Below are 25,642 nucleotides of genomic sequence, written 5' to 3'. Positions count from 1 at the left end.
AGAGAGAGAGAGAGAGAGAGAGAGAGAGAGGCTGTTGGTTTATCTGGTGACTACAAGACTACAGTTGTACACACTTCACTTTTCATTTTTTAGAGAAAGCTAGAGACACACTCAAAACAATCATTTGCTCTGTGTCCGGTAACAGCGCAACTTCAGGTCGACTATTAAGCTCTTTCATGTCACAAATACAATGTCAGTGGCTCCGCACAGCTTAGTGTTGACCACACACACATATACATGGATTTGCCACCATTAATATTGACCATTTTGACCATTTTTCGAGTATAGCAGGGAGGAAAAACAATTGCTCAATAGACCTCATCAGGATATTCATTCAGGATAAGCTTTCAGAGACATCCAAGAATCATGCCTTACATTGAATTTCATTGGAAAGGGTTGGAGGGTAAATGCTTAAATTTTGTGCGATTATCGGTATGTGTGTACCCTTCTTCACGGTTTTGTCCCTACAGGTCCAGCATCCAACACTCTACCTCCTGTCTTCGGACCCAAAACTGTCAATATAAGAGCAGCACCTGCACACTCGCTCTACGGTCGCAGTAAAAATGGCAAATTCATGGAGGACTACACAAAGGTAGAAATGTTGTCTGAAACACTTACGGCACACCGAGCGATGCAGCCAATCACAAACTATTCACTCAGACTTACACCCGCACACCTGGCGATTGTCCGTTGCATACATACCATCTTACTGCAATCGAAAAACTGCCTTCCCTGCTGTTCTGTTCGACAAACAAGGTTTTGAGGTGACAAAACTATCCTGCGCTCTAATAACTAAACTAACTAAACTACATCATGTGTTTGGCAAGGAAAAAGCAGATTTCCCTGGCCACTGTAGCGACACTATAATGCTCCAAAGAGAGGCAATGAGTGAGAAGGAAGGTGAGAGTGCCAGCACTCTTGCGTTTCTTAAACAGGGCCATTAAAAATGGCATGAAAATATTAAAGTTTGTAGTTGTGACAAATAATCAAAGAGAACACATAGCCCGGGTCACCAAAATAACAGGGAGAGCAACACTAAGCTAGCATTAGCACTGTAAAATGAACCAGCATTAACCACGGTTGTTATATTGCTAGCATGACTCATTCTCAGAGGTGAGCATTTCCACCTGACCCGTCAGGACAAGTTATTGACACCTTGTCACTCACGCTTTCTACCTCTAATTTATTTTTCATCAAATGACAAACTGCCTTTTTAACCACTTGTTGTACTTTCTCTTTCAGTCTCCAGGCCCTGCAGCCTACCAAGCTGTGGATCCCCAAATTTATCTAAACAAATCCCCTCAGTACAGCATGCCAGGGCGCAAGTTCATGCCTCAAAGCGCGACAAGGACGCCAGCGCCTGGAGTCTACTGTCCTGAGAAGGTGGGGGACATTTTGCTTCCTAATGGTGCCAATTAGGCTTTTTTTTCCCACAATGAAAAACAGTTCGCATGTGTCTTAATACCTTGTTTTCCAACTTTTATTGATTCAAGGCAAATATTTTAGTGATCCAAAACAAAATCTCAAAGCACACCACACTAAATGGTCACAAAAGGTAGACCTGCTAAAATTAAATGCCACCGATGAGTGTCGCTCAAGTATGTTGTTCAACACAAAGGTGCGGAAAAGTTTCTCTCTCCCAGCTTGTCTGTTAAATTCACGTTTGTAAACCACTGGAGTGGCTAACAGACTCCTGAAGATGGTGGCTCTATTGACGAACACAAAAGTCACCACAACTGTTGGACTGGTTAACATTATAGTAGACTCATGAAGTCGATACGACGACTCCAGAATACGATGCAATCCGTTTATTTTCAATATTTAAAAACACGTCATAGCACTGGCTTGCTTCGTACGGCTCAAGGCCAAAGACTGTTTGCTTCCCAATCCCAATCAGCCACACCTGTACTGGTGAGCTCACCGATATGTGTTGAGGGCCGACACCAAAAACTCCCAGTGTTCATATAGTGAAATTACAATAATAAAACACCATTACCATCATGGCTGCAACAGTGGCGCCACGTCACTTGGACTTGTGCCAAAGTCACTGTTCTGCTTGATTGTCAAAAAGTTATTTTTTTTTTAAACCAATTCAGTTCTCTGCTGATTACCAAAGAATGAACAAAGATAGAAACCATCTTATTTTTAGTGGAAGAAGAGTTTACTCTTTTGGTTGGTTTGGTGTTTCTATTGTGGGTCCCGAAACATCAGTGAAATTGCGCTACAAATGGTTGGCAAAATAGGAAACTCCTCTTTGAAAACAGATGATAATGAATGACTTAATAACAGGTCTCTGACATTTGGATAAATAATTATATACTGTAACACTTAATATCCTTATGTTCAACTTTTTATTTTTTTGATGTGTGCTGACTGATGCAGAGTACAGATTACGTTACCATGACAACCGGTCGAGCAGTTTGGGCATGGAACAAAGATAGCGGCTAACTCAGTGTTACCAACTTGATGGCTTTTCCGACCACTCTTATAGCTTTTGTTTAAATACGCAATGAGCAACAAATCTAGTGACTTTGTGGCGTTATTAGAAACACTGAGACTCCCTTGAAGAGAAGATCTTTACCACGTACAAACTGCAAGTGAATGCCACACGTGCAAAGCTGGCCAATTTTACCATGCAGCGAGATTTATTTATTTGTTTATGAACTGTATTTATTTTTCATTTCACACTTGATAGAAGCAGGCACTCCATTGATTATTTATAGACAAGCAATTATTAAGTCAATTTGTGGATGATAAAGCTGTGTGCTGTTATTTTTGTCCAGGTCACCACAACACACACCAAAGCGCCAGCCTTCACCTTTGGACTGCGTCACTCGCAATACACCATATGCCCCATCATGGATGCGGATAAATACCAACAGTCATTTTCCTTCCTTTGAGCTGGACACTTCAACACAGCGGCATCAGAAGAAGCAAAGCGGTCAAAGTCAACGGATGACATTTGTTGATGAGATCTCACAGTTCAGCGTTTGCAGTACTTTGTCTCGTCTGTGAATGTGGCTCATCACATCCTACTGTGGCTTCTCAGTTCAGGCCAACTAAACGTCCCCTTGAATGCACCCTGCAGGTGGCACTTGTGATCTCATTGGTGTCAGGGAATTTAACTTCATTGTGTTCTACAATATTTTTTTAATAAAAACAAAATAACAATGAAACTATTTTTTTTTTTAATTTGTAGTACAGTGCGGTTACAGTAAGATGAAAATTCATTCAGTGGCTAGTTATTTTTATTAGCCAAATTAAGAACATGAGTGAAAACAACAAAGTCTTCCATTTTGTCATTTCACGTTAAAATACATCCATTCCACCATACAAAGTCACTTACATTCTAAACTTGGCCAGTCTAGTAGTCATTTCGGGCTTATTGTATGTGCACTGAGTTAACCTAAATGATGTCCTTGTATACTGGATTGTACACATAAAAAATGTAAACTATTTTGTAGATACCACATCTTGAGATTTATATATGTTTTGGTGAATCATGTGGCGAATGCTAAATAAAAAATGACATTTCAAATGAGTCCAGGTAGCGCTGACGTCATTTTAGGACATCTCTGACAGGCACATGCTGAGACAGCACATACATCCGTAGACTTGAGCTCCTACACTATTTTTGTTTTATTTTGTACGTGCCTTATTTGGTGATAATTTTTAGCCAAAGTAGTGTTTTATTACTAACACATTAAACAGTCAGGTTATGAAATGTAGTGGAATTTAACAAGTGCATGTTTCATTCAACGCTGGCCTTAATAGGACATGTGAAGCTCCTAAGTACAGTATGTAAAATTTTGTGTTATCTGAAACAAATGAAAAATATTTTCCCTTTTGGGGATTTCGGCAACCTTGCTAAGCGATCACGTCTGTGTATTATATAACTTTTTTTTTCCTGATTGTGTGACGTATGACGTACAGCTGTGTGTTGCCAGGCAGAAATTGGGGTCTCCTAATGTGTACCATTAATTTAAATTAAAACTATATATAAATAAATATTGCAGAGGTTCAGGGATCGACTCCGGTTTCGGCCCTCCTGTGTGGAGTTTGCATGTTCTCTCCATGCCTGTGTTGTTTTTCTCCAGGTACACCAGTTTCCTCCCATATTCCAAAAACACGCATGTAATGTTAATGGAATGTTCTAATTTGTCCCTAGGTGTGATTGTGAGCATGAATGGTTGTTCGTCTATGTATGTATTGGGAATTTCTCCATTTTGAGACAAAGGTATTTCTTATCTCTTATTTTATCTTATGCCCTGAGATTGGCGACCAATTTGGGATGTACCCGCCGACTGCCCAAAACAGATGGGATAGGCTCCCGCGACACTAGAGAGGATAAGCGGATAGAGAATGGATGGATGGCTGAATCTGTCGGTGACAGTTGACAATCATAATTGTTCCTGCTTATATTGGATAAAACTGTGCATTTTATTTCGTGAAACCCTGAGAGTGGATGTTATCGTGAAAAAAAATTACGTCTTAGAGTATGTTACAAGAATGCGAATGATTTCTGTGTAAGCATATGGCCACCCCTCTGTGAGGTACAGTTTTGCGTTACCTGCCTGCCCAACTGAAAATTTTCTGTCTCCGCCCCTGACTTCATTAGTGTACCGGTACTTGAGATTTTTCAGGTAGAATTCTTGAGTGCTGTGTTTATTTTTCTGGCGACTTTTACTTTTTATTCTTCCTCCATACATTTGAAAACGGACATTTGTATTTTCTACTACTAGCACTCCAACTGAATTAAAAAAAATGTGGCTGCAATGGTCCGCAAGAACACAAAACGTCATTAATTTAAAAATAAGCACGAGTCAATACAAGTAACGTTGTTTTTGTTGTCATCATAGCGCCATCTGCTGAATATTTCCGGAGTAAAACTCGTCCCCTGTCCCCCGTGGAGCAACAGCCCGGTCGCCATGACGTCATTGCTACTCACAGCATGTTTATGTGCTCTGTGTTTCGCGCACACGCCACCCTAATCCAAAATACATCATCACTTTTGGCCTCTAATGATGTCGAACGCAAGGGGCGGCGTCAGGATGCATGAATTGCACGATAGCATTTGGTTTGGTTAGCATGTGATAGCATTCGGCGTGTTCCAATTTCACCGGAAGTCAAAGAGCGCCCGTGACAGGTTAGTTGCATGCTCAAAAGTGTTTCACGTTGTATATTTGCTACATTAAACGTTGCTCTAAATTACTTTACTAGCTGTTTAGAATTGTATGAAATTATCACAGTTATGAGCCAACGATCTCTGAAGTGTTAATTAATACAAATAATTGAAACATTATCATATCTATTAGTAATTAACACGCCTAAATAAACACACCAATGAACATATAGAAATATTTGTATTTAACTCCAGTGAGTTTAATTTCATTAGAAAGGGAACCAGTTTTTTCAAGCATTTTTTAAAAAAATGTAACTGAATTCAAAATCATCCATAAAATATGTACAGTACATGTTGTAAAGCTTACATAGATAAACCTTTACTAAGATAAACTGTTGCTCATATAATATCCATCCATGTACCCATCCACCCATTCATCCATCCATCCAGCAATGCATTTAGCTGGCCTGACACAAATGGCATACGATCGTTGTGCTCATTTTAACCTAACTTTTAAATGTGTTCACACTCTTCAAATACAGTGAAAACATGTATCCTATCAGTTCATATCTACTCTTCATTTAGCTCATGCCTGGCGAAAAGCCTAATGTTGGCGGGGTGGTGGGGCCCAAAAGATCCCTGTATGCACTTCCTTCGCTCACAGGTAAAACTCACATAGTGTATTTCCTCAAGTAATGGCCTATGTCTTTATCCTTTACACAAATCAATCCCTTGCACCTGTGTTGAAAACATGCAAATTACAAAATTGAGCAAATATTAGAATGGTGTTACAGCTGTGCAGCAAGGGAAAAGTTGAATTTGACATGACTTTGCTAGGTTGTGTGCGCTTGTCTGAGTGTGTTAACTGTCGAAATGAATCGTTTTATTAAGCAACGCCCCAAAATGCAGGTCAGAAAGACACAGCACACATCAGGCAAAACTGGCCATTTCCTAGCTGCTGCTGGATTTAATTTAGCATTTTTTAAAAGTATGTAAAATTGGTATGTATCAGTTATCCTTGTAACCAAGCCCTGACTGTTTTCTGAGCAGGTTTTTTTTTTTTGGGGGGGGGGGGGGGGTTAAATCACTGTGAACACACCCCACAGTACAGGATGATCACTCTGGATAATTTTTCAGTGACATCCTTTGCTGGCTTGGATTGGAAGGAGGGGGGCGGGGGGTTTCCCCGATTTTTGGCGTCAGTTTGTGCACTCTGTTTCAGGTTTTGTGTCGTAAGGAGGAAGTTTAGCATTTACAAGCAGATTGCGGAGGGAAAATCATCCTGAATTCACTCCCATATTCACTACATCATCTTTCAGAGATATCCGAATATGTTGGTCAACAGGAAATTTTAGACAGAGATGGCTTTATGTGTACCCAAAAGTATTTTTGATGCAAATTTAAAAATGGTTTACTTTTTGGGTTTTTGAGATATATTTGTTTGTTTTTATAGTTGTTGTCGTGTTTTTTTTCTTTTTTTTTTTTACCTAGAAAAGCTTGCACAATATGGATTTTACCTTGTGTTGTAATTTATAGCTATGATTCAAGAAAAAAAATCTACCTGTACCTAAACCAAACCTTTAATTCATAAATACTAGTAAATATATTACTATATTACATACATTATGATTATTATTTTTATTATTATCATTATTTTTATCCAGCCATCCATTTTCTAATCTGCTTATCCTCACGAGGGTAGCGGGCGTGCTGGATCCATTCCAGCTGTCTTTGGGCAGTCGGCGGGGTACACTCTAAACTGGTTGCCATCCAATCGCAGGGCACACAAGAATGCTGGGAAGGTTCCAGCATGCCCGCGGCCCTCGTGAGGATAAGCGGCTTAGATAATGATTGGATGGCTGGATGGATGTTACGATTAGTGCTAACATCTGTGCCTTCCCCTCTTAACTAGGCGCGAATAACCACGATCCGACAAAATACAAAGCACCAAGTTACACTTTTGGCAAAACCTGTCACACGAGCAAACAACAAATCTCACCTGGACCTGCCCACTTTATCCCCTCCAACATCACTAAAACTGGCCGTGATGGAACACCGGCATTTTCATTTGGCAGACGCCGGAAGGAGCGGGCGCGAGAGGAAATCCCTGCACCCAGTGAGCAAAACACATAATTATTGGAGTGTTGAGATGGTGTTCAGTAAACAAGATGACAGCAATTGCATATTTTTTTGTGCTATTTTTCTAGACTGCTACCACATTGCAAATGCAGAGAAGGTCACGTTTCGTTCCTCTCCTGCTTACACGTTGTCTACAAGGTGGAAACAAGCCGTGCCAAGCTACCAGACCACACCTGGTAACATTCTACTGATAGATAATTCTTATCAGTGGCATCATATATATATGATGCCATCTGGCCGGGTGCTGAACGAAGATCGAATCCCCATCGAAGTCCTTACTGGCTCCAGAGTTCTGTAGCACTAACAATGAGGCCAAACGCCGAGGCTGACTATCTCTTGCCAGTGCCACTATTTAGGCTACTAAATAAACAGAGACACATTACTGACACTTTTTCATTTAACAAGAGTGACGTCTTCACTCGTCTCTATTGAGTAAGTATGAGGTCACCAAATTAACATGAGAATAAACTAGCAACCTATGTTAGCAAACTCACTTTTAAAAGTGCAGCGGTAAAATTTAAATAGATAAATAATAACTCCAGCAGACAGTCAACATAGCTGGACTTGCCCTTGGCCCTATCTACTACACTAAAAAGAAGCTACTGTGCATTGCAAAGTTTTAGCAAGAGTCAGATCCGCCTCAGACTGGAATTGTGTCACTATTTAGATGAACATGAACAACACAACTTTATTCATCATTAACTATATACTACTTACTCTGCTCATGAAAAAAATAGATATATTTTCAACCAATTTTATTTTATGACTTGTTTTTTGTCTTCAAGTAATGTTACCGCTGTGCATGGTGGGGCGGTGACCTTGTGCCCTCTATTTACCATCCGCCTCTGATCTTTGATACTCATACAGTGTATTCGATACATAATATTCTGCCTGTCACTGCAGGTCCAGCATCCAACATGTTGCCTCCTGTTCTGGGATCCAAAACTGTGAACATACCTGCAGTGCCTTCACACACAATCTGTGGTCGCAGCAAAATTGGCAACTTTTTTAATGATTTGGCACAGGTAGACATATATAAGACCTTATTTTATGTTTTCTTTATCCATCCTGGTTTAATTGATACGTCCTCTTGCAGACTCCGGGCCCTGCAGCCTATCAAGCTGTGGACCCCAAAACTTACCTAAGGAAATCTCCTGAGTTCAGCATGCCAGCCCGCAACTTCCTACCTACAAGCTTTACAAAGACACCAGCACCTGGAGTCTACTGCCCTGAGAAGGTAGGAGGCTTTACTCTTTTTATACTAAATGTAAAGAGAAATCGAGCAGATAGAAATGGAGACCTTCCATAAGAGCAACCGACAGAGACTCTCTCCGCGCTTTGCTCTCGAGCCACATGTACTGGTACTTATGAAAATATAAATGTAGTTAAGTATTATTGTCATTGTACTGGGCAACTATGCTAGTAGGTTAACAATACAATTTGTTGCATTGAAGTAATTGACACATACTGTTATATCAGTGTTGGATTATTTGAATGAAGGCCTTTTTTGTTCTAGGTCACAACCTCACATGTAAAAGCCCCATCCTTCAGCTTTGGAAGACATCATTCGGAAAACACCCTAATCCCCCTTACGGACTTGGATCGTTCTCAACGCTCATTAACACTTATTTAACTTCACGCTGATCAAAGGGGTAAAATACATCTTTTGGGAATGAAAAGGAGGGGCCAATTGAAAGACAAAGAATGCACCTTCCACTTGAGAGCAGCCATTACCAAACACTTTATGCCACACACACTGTCTCAACATCCTCATAGGGATGGCACACCCTCAGAAACAGTGGAAAAAAGGCCAATCATGATAATAGCAACCACAAAATAGATCGATTTTGTTATTTGGGTTTCATATTTTGCATTCATTTTAGTGTTTGTCCTCATGAGGGTCTAGGTTGAGCTGGAGCCTATCTCATCTGACTTTGGGAGAGAGGCAGGGCCTGTAGTGGTCGCCAGCCAATTGCAGGGCATATACTGACACCACCCCCCCCCCCTTCCAAAAAAGTCACCCAAAGTATGGACAATCTCGATTCATCAATGGACCTAAAATGCATGTTTCTAGAATGTTGTAGAAAGCCGTAGTGCCTGAAGAAAATTCATGCAAGCATGGGAAACATGCAAACTCCACACAGGGAGGCGTGAGTCTGGGTTTCCGTCCAGAACTCCAGAACTGAGGCAGACATGCTAACTACAAGGTCACCATGTTTTGTACTGTATTTTTTTTTTAATCAAAGTCGTTTTGTGTTATTAAAAAAAAAAAAAACTTCTATGTTGAGAAAGAAAATTACACACCACACTGCAATTTTAATGTTGTACCTGTTTTGTGAATCTGCTCTAGAATATTTTGCAATAAAAGAATATAAGGATATTCTGTGCATTTGAGTTTTTTCAAAACCATTGTTTGGCATAGTGCCAAAATCTTGAGAAAACCATAATTTCTGTAAAAACACTATCCAAAAGTAATAATTTCGTATAAATCAATATATAACCACCCAGATTGTATTGCAAACACAAAACTTTAAATCAAATGCGAAATGACAACAATGGAGTAAGTCCATTCGAGGCACTTATTCCTTTAGTTCCACTTGTGGTTTGATGTATGTCGCATCTTGTTGCAAAGATAAGTTGCGTAAGAACAACAAAATACAAAATCAAATTAGATCTATGAAAAATAACTGATCTAAAAATGTGACGAATGTGGTTTAATAGTGCAATACAAAATTGAAGTCATTTCTTAAAACTATGCGAATTTGCAAACACGATTAAAAAACATTTTAATCAAAACGTTTACTGCTAAAGGCTCAGAAAAAACGCTGCTAAGGTAACAGTAATACCGCGTCAAAGAACTTTCTGACAGGCATTAGTTAGGACAGCCAAGTCGAAGAAGAGGTCCTTTGGGCGTCCCCGTTGCATAGAAACACAAACCGCCAATCCGGATTTGTACGTTTATAAACGGAAAGATAATAAACGTGTTACATTTATACAGCGATAGAGTTGACTACACAAGATATAAATGCATACAGATATATACGTTATAAATAGTCGCAAGGTGGTTGTAAAATGAAACTTAATATACGCCGTAATTCGTTTATTCGCCTCGATCGGCCAGTTAGCAAATCAGGGTGCACAATTACGTATAAAATCCACTCGTTTTATTTCGACAACATGTTTCTCAGCTGCAGTAGTTCGACTCGTCGGTTTGATTTCTCTTAAACCGACAACTAACCAATCAAATGCCCAGAGGCGAAAAATAACGCACACACGTTGATACGTCTCTGCTAACAAGCCGACAGACGCGGTGAGCCACTCTTCGTTAACTTGGGAAGCTATTTCGCAATGTCGAAATCGTTTTAATTTGAAGCGGAGACTAATAAAAACAATCTAGGAGGTGGACGAGGAGGTTAGGAAATGGCTGCTGAAGATGATGATAACAAAATCCCCGAGTTGGACCAAAAGAAGTACGATGCGGACGAACAAGTGAAGATCATCTGTCTGGGAGACAGTGCCGTCGGTAAATCCAAGTAAGTTGTCAAAAAGCAATTGTGTCATGTGAACTTGTTGCTTTGAAACATTTCTTCTCTTCTTCAGGCTGATGGAGAGGTTTCTCCTGGACGAATAGTATCCTTTGTGGAGGTACAACCACTACATGGACAAACGTATTGGGCTACCAACACATTACATCGCCATGTGACATTCCATAGGGAATGATATTTCCAGTACCACGATGCCCCTGTGAAGCTACAATTGCTTCCAAACGTGTAGTAATGACCAACACCACACATAACCGTATCGTTTGCCAAATAGCATAACGTAAAACAAGAAAAAAAAGTACTGATCCAACCCCTGCCTTTGTCTAATAACCTATTGCTACTACTATTAGATTGCACTATCCAAAGCAGAGGTGGTAAAAGTACTGACAATCTATACTTTACAAGTTTTCTGGATTCTGCAGTATTGTACTCCACGGTCTGCGCTTTACTGCAGCAGCCATCAGTTGCCAGTTCTGCAACTATGTTCCCTATTAAAACAAGGCAAGCCGACTCGCTATTCATTCTGGGGAAAATTACTTAATTATTCCTTAATTCCACCTTCAGTCGCCCACAACAGTTGTCAACGTACGCTTTGACACTCTACAAACATACAGCCACTCTGGCCAATAGGACCGTAGCAGTGGGTATGTGCCACACACACACACTCAGACACACACACCAGGGCTATAAACTGAGACCAATTTGGGTGCCCAGGCGAACAATTTCTCAACGGTACTCCTAAAGATAAAAAATAAGAGGTTTCACCTGTGTGACCAGCCTTTACAGGGGTGGGCAAGGAAAGGCGAGGAAAGCCGTGATGTGACTCTGAAAGCCTCCATTAGGTTCAAGCATTTAAAAAAAAAAAAAAAAAAACAACCATGTTGTTTATCATTATAGTTTTCAGGAAAATATATCGTTCTAAAAACTGTTATCTTGACAGGCCTAGGGTTGAAATCGCTGCAGGTCTTGAGATAAGGATAATGGCCAATTTCTTGAATGTTAAGACCCATATGTTAAAAAGTCATAGCCAACATTGACACAAAACACTTGAAGCACCAATACTTTTGAGTTCGTTACCTATCTTATGAAATTGTGATTAAAATATAGCACTTCATGATGACCAGATTGTTTGTTAATCATTTACCAGTCAATATTGCTTGAAAAGACATGTCGCATTGGTTTAAAAAAAAAAAAAAAGCATATAAACTATAAAACTGCAGTATTGAATGTGATGGTGTTGCAAGTTTGAGTGCAGCTAACATTTGTGCTGATGCAACAAAGAAAACATTTTGGGCATACAACTGCAACCAGTGTAAGAAACTAGAACTCTGCTCACACCCACTTTGTGTCACCCTTCCTGGTCTCAGCAGGTTGTAGTTAATGTTGTCCTGATCAACAGATTTCTGGGACACGGCTGGTCAGGAGAGATTTCAGAGCATGCACCCCTCATACTACCACAAAGCACACGCTTGCATCATGGTAAGACTCATGCATGGTGAGCATCATTTAACATACACTTCAACAACATACACTTGTATGTTGTTAAAATGTGACTTAAAACAATGACTGCGCACCTTGGCTGGATTTACACTGCAGGTCAAAGCCCAATTCCTGTTCATTTCAAATATCATCTCTTTTGGCTTGTTCCACACGTAAGGTTTTCGACATCCAGAGGAAAATCACCTACAAAAACTTGGCCAACTGGTACAAGGAGCTGAGAGAATATAGACCCGAGATCCCCTGTTGTGTGGTGGCCAACAAGATCGATGGTGGGCATCCATTGTTTTCCAGCTCCACGTAACTAACAATGACAATGACAACAACAGCTCAGCCCAGTTTCTTACCATCTGCAGCTGACATGAAGGTGACGCAACGGAGTTTCAACTTTGCCAAGAAGAAAGGACTCCCTTTTTACTTTGTATCTGCAGCCGATGGCACGAACGTCGTTAAGGTATGAGGTCTTGTCTTCTTTATTTTTTTGATGCCAGCGGTCCCATCTGGGGGCACCCATTTTCACCGTTGGTCACACAATTTCAAGTACACGTTTTCTTGCATGTAGCCATTTTCTTTACTCCCGATATGTTCCCGGTTTGAGGTTGGCCTTTTTGCAATGTACAATCAATTAAAAAGTAAGAGTCGGTCAATTACCTGATTACTCAATGGGGACAGTCACGTTGGCGCCGGCGATGCAGCCATCCATACCTCAAATCACAACTTTATGTCCCGGGACATGAAGGAGAGGGCTTTCCATTTCCTTATTTTTAACTTTCATTGTTAACCCAAGGTAATTAACTGTCCAAGAAGCTCTAATACTCTTCTTTGCGAGACGATGCCTTCTGTCTCTTCAGTCTCTTCACTCTGTGATTGGCAAGTTTTATTCCTGCCCCGTGACAAGTTCAGAAATAATTATTAAAAATTAAATTAGAGGCCAGGAGAAGATGGGGCCAGAGAGGGATAATTGCCCTCAAAAAACATTGTCATAATATTCTAATGTCAGGTCATACAGATAATACATAATAAAGTGTGTTTCACAGCACTTTATTAACGTACTGGGGGGGGGGGGGTAAAAAAACAAAACCAAACAAAATCAGGATTGTACATATTAAATAAGGCCAACAAACGAGACACTTAACTCAGTAGACTGAGCATGCAAAATGTAAAAATGGCCACCCTTGACTGAATGTATTACAATGGGCTGACTGTCCCTTTTCATCCACAACATATAAAAAAATACTCCAGAGTCAAAATTACGCTTCATCTTTCTTCTTGTACTGTTTGACTATTTTAGTCGCGTGCTTACAAAAAACAAATAAAAAATCCAAAATACACCAAGTGAGCGTACTTACGGTCCAGTTGCTTGAACCGAGTAGTGTGGAGACGATTCCAGGCTGCTCCAATTGCCCAGCAGGAATGTTGGCTACTTTGATTTTTAACTTGTCCTGACAGATGTTTCGAGAGATGATCAAGCGAGCCGTGGAATACAAGCAAAACCCCAGTGACTTCGTGGATGAAGTCATGCAAGAACTGGAGGTAAGTTGACCAACCGCGACACCTTTCTTTTGTGTTGTTAAAACACAGGCAAGCTGTCCTGTTATTTTGTACATATCAGGTAAGATCATTTGACAAAAATTCCCAAGATTTTTCCAGATTTTTCGATGGAAACATCAGTCACAAGTACAGTGCAGTGGAGTCAGTCCTCTTTGAAGACGAACTCGATCGATGAGATTTTACCACCTGAAAATGTGCCACAAGGTGGTGCTGCACTGCCTTATACAGTACCAAGGGATTGATCCTTCTTATGTGTCATGGTCGACGTCGTTTCACACGGCTTTTGCGAAGCTGAGTTTTATGCCCTAACTTTGATGCTGGAGCTTCAGTACAAAGTGTGGCATTTTGGAAAATGAGCAAAAAGCAAAGATGTCCTCGGTTTTGGTGGTTTTGGGATTAGAAACGAGACGGTGCATTCAGTTTCCGTCATTCTTACAGATTTTCACAGGATTGTTATTTATTTTTTTAGTAGCCTCGAGTGTTTTTCATACGAATATCTATTATTTAGCATACTTTGTGGTCGACTATGGCACATTTCCGACAAATTTAGCTAACATCGCCGCCGTGGTAATGGAACTCTTAGGTAAACTGAGGACCCCCTGTAGATGATTAACAAAATATATTTTTAACGTGAATGTTCTGAAATCACCCTGCCGGTTTGTATTTATTTTGGGGGGAAAAAAAGTATGCGGAAAGAATTTATTTGTATTATTTGTATTTCACCGCAGTGATGATAATGTGTCTTTTGTAGAAGTTTGAGCTTGAGGAGAACGAAGCTCATTCGGACGCTGAAGGCGGTGACGTCAAGAGGGAGGAGAGCCCAGAGTTGCCCTGACCAAAGTCCTCACGTATCCATCCTCCCCTGTGCTAAAGATGATACATTTAATGACCTCTGCTGCATGACATTTCAAATTCGAATTTGTGCTGTGTTGTTGGTGGTCTCCCGTTGATCAGGGTCTTCGGTTGACGATGGCGTTCCGAATTCCCTCGCAAGTCGGAAAACGCGTCATTGTCAGTCACAGGTGGACACTATTGCAGCAAACACGGTGGTCACTGCGATTGGAATCTCATGAGGCGTGACCATTTATTTTTACACCACTGCGCAAACTAGTTCGTGTGCCATTCGAAGGCTCGAAACCTTCCATGTGGGACCTTACTAAACCGAAGACCCTTTGGAATTTGTACCCTGTTTACCTGTTGGAAAAATTGAGACGGTGCGTTGTTTACTTGCTTCTTATTTGAAGAATAGGTTGAATGTTTGTTTTGGAGCTTAGTCATTATCATGTTACTAAAGATGCAACATTTCAGGAATTTTCAAAGTTGGAAATGTTCCCTGGGAATTAAGGAAGATTTATGGGAATAAGACAGAAATTAATCAAATAAAAGGTTGACTCTTCCTATGGAACGTAAATATACTGGTAGTTATAGGGAAAAGCATCCATCCATTTTCTGAGAGGTGCGTTGTACCCTGTACATGTCACCAGCCAATCTCAGGGCACTTCTACATATATTTTAGCATAATCCTGATAAAAGCAAACCCGATTTCATGGACGTAAAGTATAGTGGTACATTTATTTGTGAGTGTGCCGACCGCAGAGTTTTTCAAGTTAGAAACTTGCACATTGTTCATTTTATGCGTTATATTGCAAACCAATATTTGAGGTCTGAGCCACCTAAAGAAATGTGCCCCCTCAGGTGAACAATTAAGCTGCTGTTATGCAACACACTTGAATATTTTCCAAAATACACCATTTGTCAGGGATGTTTTCCACAGAAAGCTCCCAATACGTTATATAAATCTTAGGTAATCATCATGGATGGTCATTGAGTGAACTCTAAGAGACATAGGCTATGATTATTAAGACAAAAAAAAAACATGCCTATTCTGGGACGAGTGGAACAGCCTAAAGCCACAAAGCAAACTATTTTGCCAAAGATCCACTTTGAAAAGGCTACAAAAAAGTGACCAAAGCTCCCGCGGGCCAATACAATAAACACGGCTAAAATTAAGGTGTCCATAAATTATGTTACGTGGGTGTGATAACTGAGCAAAAATATTGCGGTATCATAGCACTCAGGCACTCAGCACATGTTCACACTGCAACTCAATTCCGATTTTTTTTCCCCACACCATATGCGAAACCTGTCTTGATTTTTTTTTTTTAATGCAGTGTGAACAACACAATAAATATTTTTTCAAATCTGACCCTGGCCTCTTTTGTATGTGGATATAAATCAAGTATGCAAGCAAAGCAAAATATGCGCTCTGCGTGGGCGGGAGAAGGTGGTACTGACAATCTGCATTGTTTTGAGTAGCAGTGTCTTTACATTTGACTTAATCTCACTTGAAACATGAAGCATAAAGTGGACATTTGTGGGCATAGTAGTAATTTAGACATGCACACAGTTAATTTATTACTCGTAGCAATGACGTGATGTCATCTTTCGTAAACATCCCCATGAGCTAGAGCACAGGTGTCAAAGTCAAGGCCCGAGGGCCAGATCTGGCCCTCCACATCATTTTATGTGGCCTGCGGGAGCAAATCAATTTTCATGATCCTTGCTGAAATCTCTACCGAAGTGTCAGATTGTCATGGGTAATAAATAACGTTGAGATTTTGCATCGGCCCTCCGAGAGAGGCCGTAACTCCCGAGTGGCCCGGAACAAAAAATGAGTTTGACACCCCTGAGCTAGAGGAACGTCGCCCCATACCCCCAAAATATTTGTACCTCTTCCTGCTTCGCAACTCTGGCGATATGAGAGGATAAAATGAGCCGCATCCTGTGGGACCACATTGATTTTTGTAAACACTGCACCACATGACGGCTTTTTTTTTTATTTTTTTTTTTATGCACGTCACTCGACGATGTGCTTTGTGCCCTTGCATGTCACATCACGGGCGCTTTGTGTTCACATTAGAATTCACATTTGTTTTTGATATGTGAATGAGTACATAAAAAGATCGAATGTATAAAATGTCCAAATTGGGCATCACGGCCTGCAGTGAGAACGTAGCCTCGGATTTTTGCTCGTAACTCAAGACAACGGGCAAAGGGATGACTCATATCTCAAAACATGATAAATCTAGGCATTTGTATCTCAAAGCACCACCATACCTGTGGGACACACCCTTCAAATTCTCCAATTTAAATTCCCATGGACTTTTCCTGATGTTTTCCACCCCTTAGCAACCATACACATCATGTGATAGAATGTGAAGCAGTTCCTTGTTGATGTTGCATTTGGTGTTGTTCTATCGCATGCAAGGAGGCCCGAGTTGCTACATTAGTTTCAGGCCGCGCAGCCCGTTTGCCAGCAGCAGCAGCCTTTAGATAAAAACTCAATGTAGCGTGTAATAAAAAAAAAGCGACAATTTCTTGAGCAGCAATTTACACGAGTCATCAGCATTGTCACTTTCAGACTGGAAGACAAAGAATTTAACCCTTTTTATTTCAAACAGTGTCAATAAGCTGTGTAAGTGTTGTCAATTGTGAATAAATGTACCGAAGCACTGACTTTGCAGTTCATGTTTTAATTATAAATGTATTACATCATATAACAAAAGTTATCTCTCGCGGTGGCGATATCACCCGCAACGTCTCGGAACCGTCGCGGCCTCCTTCGCCGTGTGCCCGCTTTGTTTGTTTTATATTTGAGCGGGGGCTGATGATGTTGTTTTGCCAACAGTGCCGCGTGACAAGGCTGAGACGTTGCAAGGGACAACGTCCACCATTGAAAAACTTCACAGTGCAAACAAGGAAAGGAAGAAAAAAAAACTGACAGTGAAAAGAAAATGAAAACTCTTCCATGATAAGATCAGTGGGTGACCAGACCTCCGACGGGCTTTTTTAAAAGGTCACAGCGCACCTTCTCTATGTAGATTGTGCTTTGTTGATTAGAAAAGAAGACAACGATAACCCCCTCACTTCGATTGTTTTAGCCCCAAATGATGTGTCACAAGTGTGTGTCCTCAAAACAATTCCATGTACATATACTGCAAATAATACTTTAGTCCATAAGGTCAAAATGGAAAAAGCAAGGGTCAAAAAGTAGATAAAACACAGGCCCGTACTTATGTATATACACACACGTAGGCATTATAAAGCCTGTCTCTGCACTTTTGAAAGTGATAGACACAGTCCAGTAGTCATGACCGCATGTTCTGTGTGGTGGTCAAGTGAGTAGCGAGCTATCAAATATCAAATGCAATTCTCAAGATTTTCAGGAGATGGCACCATAATTATTGAGTCTGAACAGCTCCAAAATTGCTGCAACTAAGAGAGTCCTAAAGACTTAAACACGTACACGTAAAAGTTACTCTTTATTTATTTTTTTTAATGTTTTTTTTCTTTTTTTTTGGCACATATTTCTTTTTGTGTTTGTCCCATATTAGATCAACTCAAAGCGGAGGTGTCATGAAGGGCACATGGGAAAGGTGAACAAAGCAATGAAATCAATCAGCTAAAAGGTGGATTCCATTCACAATGCCAAACGTACTGTGACATTTGTTCTCGATATAATCAGGCGCACTATTTGGACAAACGTCTTGAGACGCACCTTGTAATGTTTTGGAATATTTGGGGATTTTCCTATATCCCAGTACTCAAATCAAGATCCATAACTGAATGTTTGGATGAGTGTTTTGTTTTCAAACACCGTTGATGATGAACTAGAGTGTTGTTTTTTGGTTTCCAAGACAATCCTGTTGCCAGTAAGGACGCTTGTTTGATGTTTGGAATCTAGCTGTAATTAGCTCCTTTAATAGGGTTTTCTATCCCTCCATCCATTTTCTAATTGGCTTTATCCTCACAAGGGTCGCTGGCACGCCGGGAGCCCATCCCAGCCATCTTCGGGCAGTAGTCGGGGTACAACCTGAACTGGTTGCCAGCCAATTGCAGGGCACACATGGATGAACAACCATTCACGCTCACAATCACAGCTCGGGACAATTTAAGAGTGTTTCATTGACCTGCCATGCATTTTTTGGGAATATGGGAGGAAACTGGAGTACCCGGAGAAAACCCACGCAGGCACGGGGAGAACATGCAAACTCCACACAGGAAGGCCGGAGCCGGAATCGAACCCTGCACTTTTGCACTGTGAGGTGGACATGCTAACCAGTCGATCACCGTGCCGCCCTTAAAGGGTTATCCCGTATTCAAATTTCAAATGATGTCAACATCTTACGAACACCCTGCATTTGTAGATTGCGAGAATACAAAATGCTAATTGAAGATGTTCAACAAATATGCCAGTTGTGGCATTTTTAAGCGAGAACTGCAAGAAGCGTCTTTTTTTTTTTTTAACATTTGGGGAAATCAAACTGAAGCCTTTTAAGGGTCCGCGTCCGCTTTTCCCAGTATTTTTGTCCATATAGTGCACTCATCATTTGTCTTTTTGAGCAAATATCTCCGAATAATTAAGCCATATAGTGGGTATCTCTGTTCGTAAATCAGTAAGGCTCGAGTGGACTCATTCTAAGGATGGATGTAGACTAGCAAGCAAAGATTCGCACTCTCTCTTTCACACACACACACACACACACACACACACACACACACACACACACACACACACACACACACACACACACACACACACACACACACACACACACACACACACACACACACACACGCAAAGCTAGCTGGGGGTGTGGGGGTTGGGCGGTGGGGAATTGGGGGGATCCAGATGCACGCATGCGCTTGGACGCTGGGTGGCTTCTATGTTAGCACCTTGTCACCTTTGTATGTTTTGTGCAAATCATCCCCTAAAATTCATCGTTGAAAAGCTCATAGAAAGAATAAAATCTGCTCACCTTTTCCCCAGGTGCTTAACTATGCATATACTGTATGCCAAACATTCATATATATATCTATATATCTCTCTATATATATATTTTATCTTCCAAAAATGTATACAAAATCTATCCTATATACATTGCTTCTGAATTAAAATAACTTTTTTGTTTGTATGTTTAGAATGGACAGCACGTGTCTTTTTTTTTTTCCATTACATTTCACACGACAAAAATCTAGCCACAGTGTCAAAAAAGAAAAACTAACAACAAGCAGTTCAAACTGAGTGTGAGTGAGGTCACAGTGAGCGCTGGCTACTCTTACAACCCACCAACACTTTTTAAATGAGGGGGAATAAAAAAAAAAAAAAAAAACGGGCTCTGTTCCTCAGCGAGATTGTAACCTTGCCTCTGTGGACAACCTGGCTTTCGTCGCTCTTCACAGTTTACCACGGTGTCCTGCTTACTAAAGTAGATAGCAGCGATAAATGCGGACGAGTTACGAGGCTTCAAGGCCGCCAGGTTGTTGATGAAAACCTCGCAAAGACATCCCCATCCCCGCAGCTCCATCCGTTTGGCTCATTGAGCTTGGACTGGAAAAATGTGCCCGGTGTAAGGCGCAGCATTGGCCATTTCAGGGAACGAAAGGTTCACTGGAGCGCGTCAAGAACATTAGGCTTCTGAGACGCCGCTGTAGAATGTCCTTGGTTGAAAAAGAATTTAACCAGTCTGACCTGTTTGGATCAGATATTTGGTATCAGTTGGCCACTGTTGCAAATCAATAGAGTTCTTTGAAGGAATGTACTACTGTAGCCAACCTACAATTGTGCAACCCCCTCCCCCCCCCAAAAAAAAAGGTGTCAAGAAATGGTCTGATATGAAATTTTACATAACTGCTAATAATGTCACCGAGTCATATCAGCTATCGAATAGGGTTGCTGCTTGGCTACTGAAAATTTACCATGTAACTACCAGTCTAATCTTTGGCTCAAATATCATGCAATATTAATTATCAATCGGGTTCTCGCAAAGGTATCACGCAGTGATAATACCAACATGCCTTTGACTCGGAAACAGTATCACTTGATCCATAGCGTTCTCGCTTTGCCTTTGAAAATTTGTCCCAATCATTTGGAAGATAGTTCAAATCTTTTGGGTTATACAGTACACTAGTAGAGATACAGATACAATTGAAGCTCTTAAAATGGTGGTGGTACCCTGCTTAAAATGGCTGCCTTGGCTCAATTGTAAACAATGTATTTGTGTCAAGCCTCTTCAATGACATTGCTTGTTTCATTTCAAATCACTTGCGGTGTGGTACATCGAGTCGATGAGGACCACAGTTGTAATAAGGATCCCACCGTGAGCCCCAAAGTTAGTTATTTCACCTCGTGCGCCAAGCGTCCATCGTTGAGAGGTAGAAGAGCCTCTTTTATAGAAATCAAATCGAGATGTATTGTATTGATTTGCTATCTCATACGGCGGGACTGATGCTGCTGGGATCGGGTGTTCTCTGCTTCACATTTTGGGTTGCCCTTTAGTATGATGGAAGACCGTAAGGAAAGAAGAATCGGAATAAGAATAAAACCAAAGACATGATGGGATTTGTCATGCTACAGTTTGAGAAAAATGTGAACAGGAGATGAACCCCTCCCCCAAAAAATCATGTTCCATGTTTAAAGACTATTTTTACCCTTTCAAATATATATATATATATATATATGTATGTGTACAAGTGTATATTTAGGAGAAATTAGTTAACTACTCTCTGGAAAAGATTTATCTTTGTTTTCTATCATTAAAAAAAAAAAAGTCACAATTGTCTTTTGAAAGCTATAATTAGACAAATTCACACACACACACACTTTTGATGAAATTCTTATATATATATATATATATATATGTATACACACACACACGTGTGATATTCCCTTTGGAAAACCGAAATAACTGATTATGAAAAAAGCCACGAGTGTTGGTTAAACATTCTCCAAAAGGAATGGATAGCACAGTCTGGCTATAGCAAGGCTTCTCCTGTGGTCTGTGGAGCTGCGCCTGTTGGGGCATTCTTTAAAAACAACAGCGGATCTAGAGCAGACACGTTGTGGTTGTCCATTGTGTTCATCGCCGTCATCGTCGATCTCTGTACAAATATTGTCGGAAGGCAACTGAGCTTTTTTTTTTTTTTTTTTTTCTTGATTGGAGCGATAACTCGTTCCTCCTTTACTCAAAAACTGCAAAAAGGCTTGGCCTGGTGGATGGTGGGGTTCGAGGTAGAGAGGGGAGGAGGGCAAGCCATGTATCATTCCATCTTTCCGTTTTTAATTTGCAATCAGAAATCCCAGAAAAGGGAACAAAAGGGATGGAAAAAAAGTTTTTGGGTGTTGTTGTTGACTATTTAATTGCTCAGGTTTATGTGACTGAATGTTTGGTGTAGCAAAGATATAATAGTTAAGATAAATTAGCTTGTTAGTGGCCGCAATTAGTCCAAATCACAATCATAATCCATCAAATGCGCTGCAAAAAATGGTTGTATAAAACAAGAAGCATTAAAATGAGGAATATATGACCCAATTTCAGCACAATTATCAGCAACCACAAGATAAGCTGATTTGGATTGATTTGTCATAATGGGTAAATATGTCTAGCCTCAAAAACCCTCATTTATATTTCCGAATTTATACTACCTGTGGAATTATGGTATGGTATTGAGTTTGGTTTTCATATTTAATTAGTTGGGTTTACATAACCCGGACAATTTATTCCTAGCTATAAGTAAATTTAGATTAAAATTGGAAATAGCTTCTGCAAATGTTGGAAAAATATAAGGAGAAGTTTTTGAGGCCTGCTACACTCAACCCAATTTGGGTTAAAAAAGGATCAATCTACTCCTTGGGTCAATTTGGCCCAACTTTCTGGTTTGTTTTGTACAAGACAAACCATTTTTCCAGTTGTTTCATACAAAACGACCCAATAGTTTTGTTGTTGGTGCAAAACAACCCCCAAAATTTGGGTCAAATTGAGCCAAGGAGTGGATCGGTCCCTTTCACCCATATTGTGTTTTTTTTTTTTTTTACCCAACTGTTTGCTTGTTTTAAGGTCGACATTTATTTTCTGTTCTATTTGCAGATAATTTAGCTGAAATGATGTCATATATTCCCATTTCTTTACTTTTTGAATAATTGTGGAGCTAACAATCAAATGCTCATTAACAAACGCGTCATGAAAACTGGACTGATACAAAATCTAAATCTAATACAAAATCTAAACAATAATAATTATTGTTATTATAGTAACAATCTAAAAATAAATCAAATTTAGTCTTTTGGTTCATTTTGACATTTTATATTTTTTGGTCGGAGCCCGCTATTAATTAAAACGCGAATCATTTTTTCGTTTATTATAGTAGGGTGAAAAACAAAATCAGTCACTTTTTCAGTTTTTGATTTTTGATTGGCAATTGAAAACGGAAAGAGTGAACGGCACGCGGCTTAACATAATGTGGTGGAGCCCAATGTGGAGGCGTCATCAGGAGGACGAAGGTGCGGACTCCTCCTCTTCAGTGCACGACACCAAACAATGGCGCAGCCCGAGTAAAAGAGGAGCTGTTGCTTTTTCATCCACCCGGCCGCTGTCATGGGTGTGGTCTCAGGGCAAGGGTCAGCTCTCCAGCAGCTGCTTGAGTGCCCGCTCGATGTTCATGCGGTGACCCACACGTGTCACGCCCAACTCGGCGAAGTCGTCCTTGGTCAGGGCCGGCAGGTGGGAGCCCTCGATCTCATGCTCCTGGAAGCCGGCGCGGTGCTCGCCCAGGTTGATGCTCTCTAGCCAGTCTCCTACGTCGTACTTATTCCACAGGTGCAGGGGCTTCTGGTGGAAAGGTCTGAGCGCCAGCAGCGGCGAACCCAGACCGGGAGAGTGTGAGGGCGACGGGGACGGCGAGCGGGAGCGGGCGCTGGAGCTCCGCATCACGAAGCGGACCTCCTTGGGCTCTTGTGGTAGGCTGAGGCTGGACGATTTGAGGATGGTCGGCGGGGGCGTGGTCGGCGAGTAGCCCGGGTAGCGTCCGAGGGGGTCACTCCGGTCGGGGGAGCCCGGGCTAGGGGTGCGTCGCATGACGGGGTAGCGGCTGCCGGGGCGGATAGTATACGTGGTGCCGTAGCTTCTCTGAGAAATGGTGTGGAGTTCACCTAGGCTGCTGAAAAGTCTGAAGGAGAAAAGCAGAAGCAGACATAAAAGCAGAAGGTCTTGAGGTCAGGTCAAAATTGAAACAGGCCTCCTTTCTCTCCTTGTTTCCACCTAGCGGTAACATTTGCTTCATTTTTTTTCCCCTCCACAAAATATCTGACTCTAACCTTTCACTGTTCGAACCTCATTCATTGGGCTGTCGATTATGATGGTACATTTGGTACATTTCGGTCCGCTTGTGCAGGCTGGAGTGAGACTAGGAAGCATAAACTTTTGTCCTCAAGGACAGCCTTAAATTTTTTTTTTAAACAGACCAAGTCATTCAGTCACATCAAGACTACAAAAACTGGAATGTGTGTGTGGAAAATTACAGTCCATTTGCAATTGAGTACTTGCGAACTCTCCTCCTTTCTTTGACGAAATCAGAGAGAGGTTTACACAATCAGAATATATTTTTTACCACTTGGTGCAAACTTGATCTCGGCACCAGAAGTTGAGGTTAATGCAAAGGCAGAGGTGCGCGACTGGCGGAAAATCACAGCAACCCTACAAAGTGATCACCTTCAGTTTTGAACTTTAACCCTTTCGGGGACAGCGGTTACGACAGTGGACAGTTTGTCATGTTAGCAGGTTACTGGGTGCATGAAAGGATTAACCTGACAGATTTAAAATTCTGACTCGGTTTACACGAGGTAAGAGTTTGAGGGAAAAAAAAAGAATCCAAGTGCTTTTACCACATGTAGACTGCATTCCAGTACTGTAGGAGCAAAACTCTGTCGTGAAGCGTCACCATAATAACATAAGACATGCTCTATTTATCTGTCCTGTCTGTATGTGGTGCCCTCTGTAAAAAAATGAATCCAGGTAAATATCTTGCTAATATGTTCAATACGCACTGGTGAAGTCGCCGTACATCCATTTGCTCTAAATTCGCATCTCGTAAAAATGGAAATTCTTCTGCTTGAAAACCTCATAGATTTCTTACTTTTCTGGACTGCAGTATAGATTTGGAATGCATGTAAATAAATGTGTCAAGTGACTCCAGGTAATTACCGTTCACCTGCTCCAGCTATACACTCGACATCATCAGGAAGCATACTTGTTTTCATTTCGGGCCTGCATGTTACATTAGCATTGATTCACGGCTGTGATGTATTGCAGGATGCTGCAAATTACGTTAGGTCAAAAATGGAAAGACAGCGGATTGGAGTTGAATGATTTGCAGGTACGTTGTCGTGTGAACACTTTTGTCTGGCTTGTTGAAGGCAGGGAGGAGCAGAGACGAGATACTGTTTGTGCTGATGTTGTGATTGTTACATGCATGTTGTTTGCATAGCTTCAGTCACCAATGAAAATCACGTATCTCGTCCCTGAAGCGCAGATAAAAATTGTCTGCAATTTACTGGAGGATACATCTTTTTCATTAGCCGGCAACAGTATGGGTGAGATGTGTACTACAAAGCAGTGATCCCCAGCTCCTGTGCCATGAACGTAATCATCAGGTGTGACACAGGACATTATCCGGTTTCGCTTATTTACGCCAAATAATCTGCCTTTATTCACCTATTTATGTCAATGACGTGTAATGACAGACAGAGCAATGAGATCGTCTTTCATCAGATGGCAGAAGGTACAATGTGTATCCACCTGTTGACGTTCATACAACAGAATTATAGTTTGTGATCAACTAAACTGGCCCAGATTTCACACTCAGACACATGAACATCATCATTTTCATGTACAGGTGTTTATACTTTTCATGAAATTTTTGTACGGTGGCGTCCCGTTGAGTTTTGTCGTATAAA

At 40.9% G+C, this 25,642-nt stretch overlaps 4 protein-coding genes across 14 annotated transcripts in view; 3 read left to right on the top strand and 1 right to left on the bottom strand.

The window, feature by feature from the left end:
• LOC109507486 (outer dense fiber protein 3-B-like) overlaps positions 1–3,853 on the top strand; it is an 8,959-nt gene extending 5,106 nt beyond the window's left edge. Inside the window, exons 5-7 of the mRNA XM_019856942.1 lie at positions 471–592; positions 1,243–1,383; positions 2,784–3,853. Of these exons, the coding sequence (XP_019712501.1) occupies positions 471–592; positions 1,243–1,383; positions 2,784–2,900 (380 nt within the window). The 3' untranslated portion in view covers positions 2,901–3,853. The remainder of the gene's footprint in view (positions 1–470; positions 593–1,242; positions 1,384–2,783) is intronic.
• Positions 3,854–4,572: 719 nt separating this feature from the next.
• On the top strand, positions 4,573–9,060 carry LOC109507487 (outer dense fiber protein 3-B-like). Its single transcript, XM_019856943.1, has 7 exons — positions 4,573–5,146; positions 5,708–5,786; positions 7,035–7,238; positions 7,330–7,437; positions 8,165–8,286; positions 8,358–8,498; positions 8,778–9,060. The coding sequence occupies exons 2-7, from the start codon at positions 5,711–5,713 to the stop codon at positions 8,892–8,894; spliced, it is 768 nt and encodes a 255-aa protein (XP_019712502.1). The 5' UTR covers positions 4,573–5,146; positions 5,708–5,710; the 3' UTR covers positions 8,895–9,060.
• Positions 9,061–10,166: 1,106 nt separating this feature from the next.
• On the top strand, positions 10,167–15,726 carry rabl2 (RAB, member of RAS oncogene family-like 2). The gene is made up of 8 exons (XM_019857281.1): positions 10,167–10,794; positions 10,862–10,891; positions 11,368–11,447; positions 12,203–12,282; positions 12,461–12,572; positions 12,657–12,754; positions 13,750–13,833; positions 14,603–15,726. The coding sequence occupies exons 1-8, from the start codon at positions 10,682–10,684 to the stop codon at positions 14,684–14,686; spliced, it is 681 nt and encodes a 226-aa protein (XP_019712840.1). The 5' UTR covers positions 10,167–10,681; the 3' UTR covers positions 14,687–15,726.
• A 6,313-nt stretch (positions 15,727–22,039) lies between these two features.
• The window catches only part of shank3a (SH3 and multiple ankyrin repeat domains 3a), a 134,522-nt gene continuing 130,919 nt past the window's right edge, over positions 22,040–25,642 (bottom strand). For 6 of the 11 annotated variants that reach the window (XM_019857173.1, XM_019857177.1, XM_019857175.1 and 3 more), the window contains one exon: positions 22,040–23,856. In XM_019857173.1, the coding sequence (XP_019712732.1) occupies positions 23,310–23,856 (547 nt within the window). In that variant the 3' untranslated portion in view covers positions 22,040–23,309. The remainder of the gene's footprint in view (positions 23,857–25,642) is intronic. The other 5 variants (XM_019857179.1, XM_019857183.1, XM_019857181.1 and 2 more) reach the window with 4 other exon arrangements.

The sequence above is a fragment of the Hippocampus comes genome, unplaced genomic scaffold, assembly GCF_001891065.2.
Source record: "Hippocampus comes isolate QL1 unplaced genomic scaffold, H_comes_QL1_v1.1 scaffold186, whole genome shotgun sequence".
NCBI classification, from domain to species: domain Eukaryota; kingdom Metazoa; phylum Chordata; class Actinopteri; order Syngnathiformes; family Syngnathidae; genus Hippocampus; species Hippocampus comes.
Note: the sequence above shows the minus strand (reverse complement) of the source record. Positions and strands in the feature narration are given on the sequence as shown.